Here is an 8,133-nt window from a genome sequence, read left to right on the forward strand (position 1 = left end):
TATTTTATGAAATCTTAAGATGAAGATAAAAATTTTAACAAAATTACTTACTCATACCCTATAATTTTGGCTTCACTTTTATATAAAACAGTGTAAATTTTTCATGTTATATCAAAGACAAAGTTATGCATCCGGCTCCATATATGTACTTTCACTCATCATTATATATGAATAATTTCATAATGGAATACCTTAATTATCATCATGGTTCTCGAAAAAAAAATATAAAAAAAAATTACAAAAAGGAAGGGACTTGATATAGGACCGACATAGTAATTAGTTAATCACCAAGTCATAAATGTGAATTCTTTTTACACTATCAACTCAATAAATTATCTTATTATGACAAATTATCATAATATTTTAGGGTTATTATTTTTTATGTGATGTAACAAGTGATTTTAATGTGATAAACCTTGAAGTTGACTGACCACTGTTCCGAAGGTGAAATTTACTTTTTTCATCTTTTTTTATCTAGAAATATTAACTAATATTATATCTTTAATCTTTGAAGATGAATATATATATATATATATACACACACACACACCAAGTTTGATAAAAATAATGTATTTCCGATCTACGTCTCATGCAAGATGTTGGGTGGCATGGAACTATATAAACTCTATGGACACCAATTAAAAAAATTCTTCTACTAAGAATCTATTAAAATCAACAAGTACTTTGAAATACAAAGAAATGTATCGATCTAGTGGTGCTTGAGTAAAAGGAAATAAATATAAAGGAGCATGGCAACTTGCTAGCTAGCCTCGTGCTCCAGTCTTTTCTAAGACTCACATATAGTGGGTGCTTTTGTGCACTGAAATACCTTTTTTCATGATGCCTAAGATGATTTTGAATCTTCGGCTCGCACAAATCTCAACTTTCTGATAGCTTCATGCTTGTTTTTGAAATACATCTCAAATGCATCTTGTTCCTCTTTTTCATTCATCTTGATTTTTTTATTCTTTACATTTTCTAATTTCATATTTAAAGTTTCTAATTGGTTTGCTAATATCTCTGGTTGTTCCTTGTCATATTAATCAGCAACGTGTTCATCCCATGTCTTTTTCCTGTTATTTCCACTACAAGTAGTATAATTGCACCCTTCACTTTCTTTTTTGTTAATAAGTACCCAATTTTGTGTAGCTCTATCCATGACAGATTCCACCAATGCAATTGAAAATTCTGGGGTGTTATACATTTGTGCATTGATATGACTAAAAGTTTTAGCATTGCTGGTGTTTGATGATTCTTCCATCTTTATATCACTTTGAGTTGTTGGCTGAAGATGTGCAGAATAAGCCTGTTGTCAAATGATTAGATGTAGGATTAAATTAATGCAAATAGATTTAGTAGATATTACGAATCTTCTGAAATCCTAACGTAAAATAAGTATTCTTTGTAAGAAATCAAACATTTTTTATTACAAATGCCAAATTTTAATTTTAAAATGAAAGACAATAATTCTTTTTTTAAAAAAATATTTTAGTTCTTCAGTTGATTTACTAAGATTCAATTTCGTACTTTGTGATGTCCTCTCTCATTTTTCTGTCTCCTATCTAGATGATAAATTTTTTATTTTTTATTTTTTAAGAAAAGATAATATTTTTGGAAGATAAGATAACATTTCTTTTATGGCGTGGATTAGTTTGATATGGTACATAGTTTATGAAATTATATGAGACATTTATGGTCTCTTTACCAGAGAGATTTCATTTTCTATGCGGAAGATTTGAAAAGACGATTTCCTTCCATTAAATTTATAAGTGGTTAAAAGATCTTAATTCTTCAGACTTTCTAAATCCTGCTATCTTAAACTGTTGATTTATACAAACAACTTTTTAAAATCTTGTTGATACAAAATTGATATCATTTTTAAAGAGGCTAAACATAAAAGTAAGAAAAATTAATAGAAGCAGAAGAGAAGTAGTAAATTTTATAATTGATGAGAATATTAGATGGTACTATGTATTTATTCTCTTGGCAAAGAAAATAACATTTCGTAGTTGAGAAAAAGAATATATAGGATGAAAGGATGTATAGTTTCATCATAAGACACAATGTTTCATTCAAAATAGTATGACAATTTATTTTTAATAAAATTCTAGTAAAATTAACCTGTGTCGGTAATGTTGTCCGATGATTAGCACGAAGCATGTTATCCATGATTGATTGATTGATAATTTGTTTCAACGAAGAAGATGAATAGTAATTTGCTTGAGAATTAGTGCGATTAAACTTTGAAGAAATGGTTCAACTAAATAGAAGGTTGATATTAAATTACTCTTCATCTGGTAAGAACTTAAACTATTGTAATAATTAATATAGTAGATTATACATTGAATTTGAACATATCCTGAAAGAGCAGAGTTTGAATAGGAGATTTATACAATTTAAATTGTTTCAAAATTACATTTTTCACTCTTAACATATGTCTTAATTGTTGGGAAACAATATATGTCTTCTTTTGTGATTACATCTAATTTTTTAATGATTTACACTCTCATTTCTTTATTTTCTTGCAAAAATTATTAAATTATTTTTTAAAAAAGAAATTAATTACCATGCGGTAAAATTGGAATAAAAATAATAAAATGAAATGACAAAAACTTAAAAAAAAGTTCAAAAAAATAGCAACTCATTTCGATGCAATTGGTGGGTGTTATTTTAGCGTTGTGAAAAATTTAAAACTCTGCTGCCATAAATAAAGGGCAAATAACAAAAATAATCAAATACCCCTATCTATAAAAGTCTCCTTAATTTTAAATTAATTACAACATTTAGGCCTGTGTATATCAGATACACAGATTAGTAGCTTATATCTAGAACTGTGTATCTAGGACTACGTATCTGAAATTATGTATCTGGCATTGAACCATTAATGAATAAGATACATTGATAGATACATGATTACACTTTAATAAATTTTCGGAAAGACTAGATCCATGTTTAAGCAAATCCATGGGATTTTCAGGAGACGTACCAGATCCACAGATTTTCGATGAGACATACTGAATCCATGAATTTCTGACAGGACCAAATCAAAATTCGCCAATGATTGTGTGGTCGTTGATCGAAATTCAATGACGTGGTTGAGTTCAGATGAGAATAAATAATGGAGTGTATTTCGAATTTAATGGTGGGACTTCACCGGAGTTGCGTCATGATGGCACATTTAGTTGCTGGACAGTGGAGACAATAGGAAAGGCAATGGTGGTGGTTAGAGATGGTTGGTTTAGCCGTGGGGTTTGGTGGATACACGTAATTTATCTTGTATATCTTAAATACACGCAAATTTTGACTTGTGTATCTAAATAATTCCCTTGTTACCTCTTTAAATTATTGAACCTTATTAGGAGATGCCTTGTAATTAGTGGTCAAATATCAGACATTTCTGTTGCTTATCCATTGTATTTAATCTTTTAAAGGTTGAAATTAACTGACCATAACTATAAAACTTTATATTTAAAATAACTAAAAAATCTACATCTTTGTTATACTTTTACTGTCAAATAAATGAATTGAAAATAAAATTACAAATAGAAATTATAAATATGAATAAAATACATAAATCTCAGAAATGGCGTCATAAATAGAAAGAACACCTACTACATAGACAGAAAGTTAGAATACAAGAGTCTGTCTTTGCATATAAATAAAGATAAGACAAAATAGAGGAGGTCCAGAATCAATCTCGAAATCTAGGGTGCACTAGTACCTTGAAATTTAGCTATCATAACATGAAATCATCCGCCGTAAGTTACACTCGAACTAGAATTTGCACCAAAAAGGCATAAAAATAGGAGTGATGTCACAACCAAAGCCCGAACCTGGTCGTAACAGACATCTCAAACACACCATGGACCACAGATAACCCCCTTAGCCTTACCTCAAGAGCATAATATAAGTAAATAAAAAAAGCCAACCATGACAATGAAACATGTATATAAATCCAAAGAAAGATAATGAGTCAAAACCAAACATCAATGACATCCTAATACGGTCTACAAAATCCTCTAAATCAAGAATATCAATTAAGTCAGGACATGCCTCCGACAATGAAAAAAGAGCTCTATAAGTAATAGAAATATAAAGGAAAACTAAGAGAATGATCGGGCCTTCTGAAGGATGGAGGCTCACCACTTCACAACTGATCCACAAGAGTACCAAACTACCTAATGATGCATAGCTTCATAAGAAAAATCTTTAGAACCTACATCATGAAATTATGTAGCATTTAGAGATGGTCAGTACGGCGAGTATTGGCATGCAACCCAAGGAAAGGGACAAAGCAAATGCAATTTACCAAAAATTCAGTCATAAACCACATGCGCAAGAATTATACATATATATAGGATGTCGGGATAAGGACAATGGAAATGAAAAATGATCATTTAAAGAGTTATTCTTGAATTATGTAGCTTATACCGACCTTCCAGACACCCACGAGCTATATGGGTCTGAATCAAGGGCCTCAGTCCATGTTAGTCACATATACGAAGAAATGTCAAAAGACACCATGACAATAGCTGTTCAAAATATAATGTATGCATTAGATATTATGGTCATATAAACCCCCGAACTTCAGCAAATGTGGTTTCAAATGTTGGTCCCCCTAGGACTACACCTTCTCAGTGAGCTACACAATTTCCTTTAATCCCAAATTAAAATAATTTTTACATAAACCAACCACTAACCATGGAGTTTTTTTATTAAGAAATTTTCCAAATTGGTATCATCATACTAATATGCTTTCCAGATATTCCAGTCATGCCAAACTAAAACCATTTCACCATTGGACTCCCAATTACCGTTTAAAATTTAAAACCATTGCCACCAAAGGCATTCCAAAACCATAGCCACCAAGGACATTCCAAACCATAGACACCAAGGGAAGTTTAAAGAAATTTTTATCTATTTGTCTTTTAATGCAATGTAATAGTTTACAAGATAGATAAATCATATAGAATTCTTGTTCAAAATCAAAGTTAACAATGCGGATTGAGGTTAATGTCATTACCGTACCAAAATTCATCCATAATGTGAAAACCCCAATTCACCAAATTCACTATTTATAATAATGTACCAATTCAGTTAAAAAAATCCACCAATTAAAGTATGGATAATCCATTAAAAACAAGGGAAACCAATGCAAGTATTAACAAGCAAAATCCCTCAACCCTAGGTAATTCAATCATTCCAAAGCACCAAAATACAAAGTTAATTAATGAAATAATACCATAATTAAAATAGGGTGTGTACAACATTCCTGGAAATAGAAAAAATTAGAGAGGAATTAAAGTTTAGAGCTCGAAGTAGTGAATTCTTGTAAAACCCTTGAGTTCTTGACTTGGGAGTTGGAGAGGGGAAAATAATGAGAAATAGTTGACAACTAATAGGTAAATAGGATAAAAGGTGTTATTAGGTTGTTTTCTAAGGACCAAAATGCCATTACCCTAGTTTAAAAAAATAAACAGGGTGATTTTACATAAAAGCATGACATGCTGCTATTGTGGAGCCTATCCATCATGCCTCGCTCCTTTTGTGGATTCTTGGTAGTATGTCGTGACCTTATAACAGAGGTTAAATGGTTTGGGGTCTTGAAATGACCCCGAATACTTTTCAAAAAAAATTCAAAACTTACCCGAATCACTCCTTTATAATCCCTCATCATAATTCAAGTAAAAAATTATTATTATATACGCAAGAGGGTAAAAAATATATTGATTGAAATTTTCTGGGGTCTTAAATTATCCTCCCTTTTGGATCATTCGTCCTCGAATGAGGAGTTAGGAAATTATTAGCATGATTATAGAGAGTACATAATGAAATTAAAGTACAAATTCGAAATGAGACAAGAGAGGAATAAATATCATATCTTAAGCTTTTTCATCCAACATGGGGAACAAGAATGGGTACTTGGCTTTCATATCCTCTTTTGATTCCCAAGTAGCCTCGTCTATTTTTTGATTCCTCCAAAGCACCTTCACCGAAGATATATCTTTGGTCCTCAATTTTTAAACTTGTATATCTAATATTTTAATAGGGACTTCCTTATAGGACAATGAATCCTTAACACCAATTTCTTCAACAGGCACTACCAAAGAGGGATCACCTATGATGAGGTAAACCTACCACTCATTTACATCCAAATCCATGCACACTACTATGATTTTTAAAGGTATGAATAAGACATATTTGTTAGTTTAATGCACTAATTTCCACATTTTTTGGGTATATAGGTGATGAGAAGGAAATAAGTGAAATTGGGCTTAAAGGGGACCAAAAATAGAAGAGAAGTTCAAAGACTGAATGACCCTGAGTAGGAACTAGTTTCAGTTACCATAATCATAGTAGTTTCAGTTACCATAATCATAGTTTGAGGGCCATGATTAGTGGCCAGTCAAACTTGGTAAACTTTCATTGATCGCGACGATCTTATGACAGTCGTAGTGGCAGCAATTACAAACAAGCTACAACGATCACGACATCGGGGGTTTATGCCTAGAGGCAATTGTGTAATTTCATATAGCCGACCCCAAATCCCTTATAAGACAAAATTCCTTTATTATTTTGGATTCATCACTTTGAGAATTGAATGGGGTGACTTTGTAAACCCTACTAATTTAGGGAAACTATTATGTTTAAATTTCCAATTTGAGTTTAGTGAAACTAAAGTTAAATTGAAGAATCTTCTTAATTTCAATCTCTATGGATACATTGAATGACCCTTTTGATATATTTCTTCTCCCTAACTTCTTGAGTAGCTAAACATTTATCTTATGATTATGTTTAAATAGAGTGCAAATATATGTGGGTTGTGATTTATTAGTGTAGATTCTTGGTCATTAATTATGTATTTTACTAATGTTTGCTTGATTTAGGTGGTATTTGTGGGTACAAACCCTAAATTCCCAAACTCTCATATCATCCTTGAAAAAGAGATGCGAGTATACCTTTGGATCATATATCATCCTTAAAAGTGAGATATGGGTGATAAGGCATTAGTGAACAGTAGTTAGATGTATCTTATTCTCTTTTCATTATCTTAGAAATAAGGATAAGTTGAGAATTAGCTCGTTCTTGAGCATCTTCCTAGAAATAGGGATGCCCAATTGAGGTATTAGATGGATTTTATTGTCACATCCATGAGGTATCCAAAAGGGTCCATGGATGATAATCTTAAGGTTTGGTTGAAAAACTAACCTTAAGAACTTCTAACCTAGCCTACCCATGTAGTTATTTACTATAATTTGCACTCAATAATAATGAACCTGTGCATTATTTCCCCCTAGGAAGACATATCTCAAGACTTATTCCATATTAAAAGCTTATTCATAATTGTTGCCTTAAATTGCTAGTTTGAATAGACTTTGCTAGAATAACCTTCCAAACCAAATCCCCCTATTTTAATTCATGTATTTATTTTTGTTTACACTATAGGCATACACTTAGATGCTATAAACGCCTATAGAGTTTGAATACTAGACTCATTCCTTGAGGATTTGACCTCAACATGAGTTGATCTTTATTGACAATGATAGTCCTATAGCAAAACTACTGTATAGGCGAGCGTGATCAAAATGGCACCATTACTAAGGAATGAGACTTAGTTTTCACTTGTGTGGTGTTGATTGTAGCTTTGGGTATACCCGTGGCGGTTTCATTTTACTTTGATTGTTGTTATTATTTTTTAGGTGAATTCAATAGTGTCCACGACACCATGAGTGATCATACAAGTAATGTTGGGACTTTTGATGGTCTCCTTAATGACGAGGAGCAACTCCATGATGTTGTGTGTGTGAGTGCTATCTGTAACCCACCTAATCAAGGGTTCATGGTATTCCATATCACGAGTGTTATGTTGCACATGCTTTATATAAAGGGTCTCTTTGGGGGGAAATCTCATAAAGACCCCAACTTGTATTTGAAGAATTTTGTTGAAGTTTGTGCCTTCTTCAGCATTGCTCATATCTCACAAGAGTCTATACAGTTGTGCCTCTTCTAGTTTTGTTTTAATGAGTGAGGCGGTATTCTGGCTTTGATTTCTTTCGGTTGGGTCAATGACTTCGTAGGATGAACTTGCCATTGTATTCTTAGATCAATACTTTCCACCATCCAAGATTTTGT

At 31.9% G+C, this 8,133-nt stretch overlaps 1 protein-coding gene across 1 annotated transcript; it reads right to left on the reverse strand.

Moving 5' to 3' along the window:
• Positions 1-718: 718 nt before the first annotated feature.
• Positions 719-2,240, reverse strand: LOC107866245. Its single transcript, XM_016712391.2, has 2 exons — positions 2,122-2,240; positions 719-1,306 (listed from the first exon to the last, which is right to left on the reverse strand). The coding sequence occupies exons 1-2, from the start codon at positions 2,167-2,169 to the stop codon at positions 1,040-1,042; spliced, it is 315 nt and encodes a 104-aa protein (XP_016567877.1). The 5' UTR covers positions 2,170-2,240; the 3' UTR covers positions 719-1,039.
• Between the last annotated feature and the right edge of the window lie 5,893 nt (positions 2,241-8,133).

Source organism: Capsicum annuum, chromosome 3 (genome assembly GCF_002878395.1).
Source record: "Capsicum annuum cultivar UCD-10X-F1 chromosome 3, UCD10Xv1.1, whole genome shotgun sequence".
Lineage (NCBI taxonomy): Eukaryota > Viridiplantae > Streptophyta > Magnoliopsida > Solanales > Solanaceae > Capsicum > Capsicum annuum.

Excerpts from the sequence above, each read along its gene's own strand:
- LOC107866245 (XM_016712391.2), bottom strand. The coding sequence starts at position 2,169 with ATGGATAACATGCTTCGTGCTAATCATCGGACAACATTACCGACACAG. Across the intron at positions 1,307-2,121 it reads GGACAACATTACCGACACAG|GCTTATTCTGCACATCTTCA; the intron begins GTTAATTTTACT and ends ATTTGACAACAG.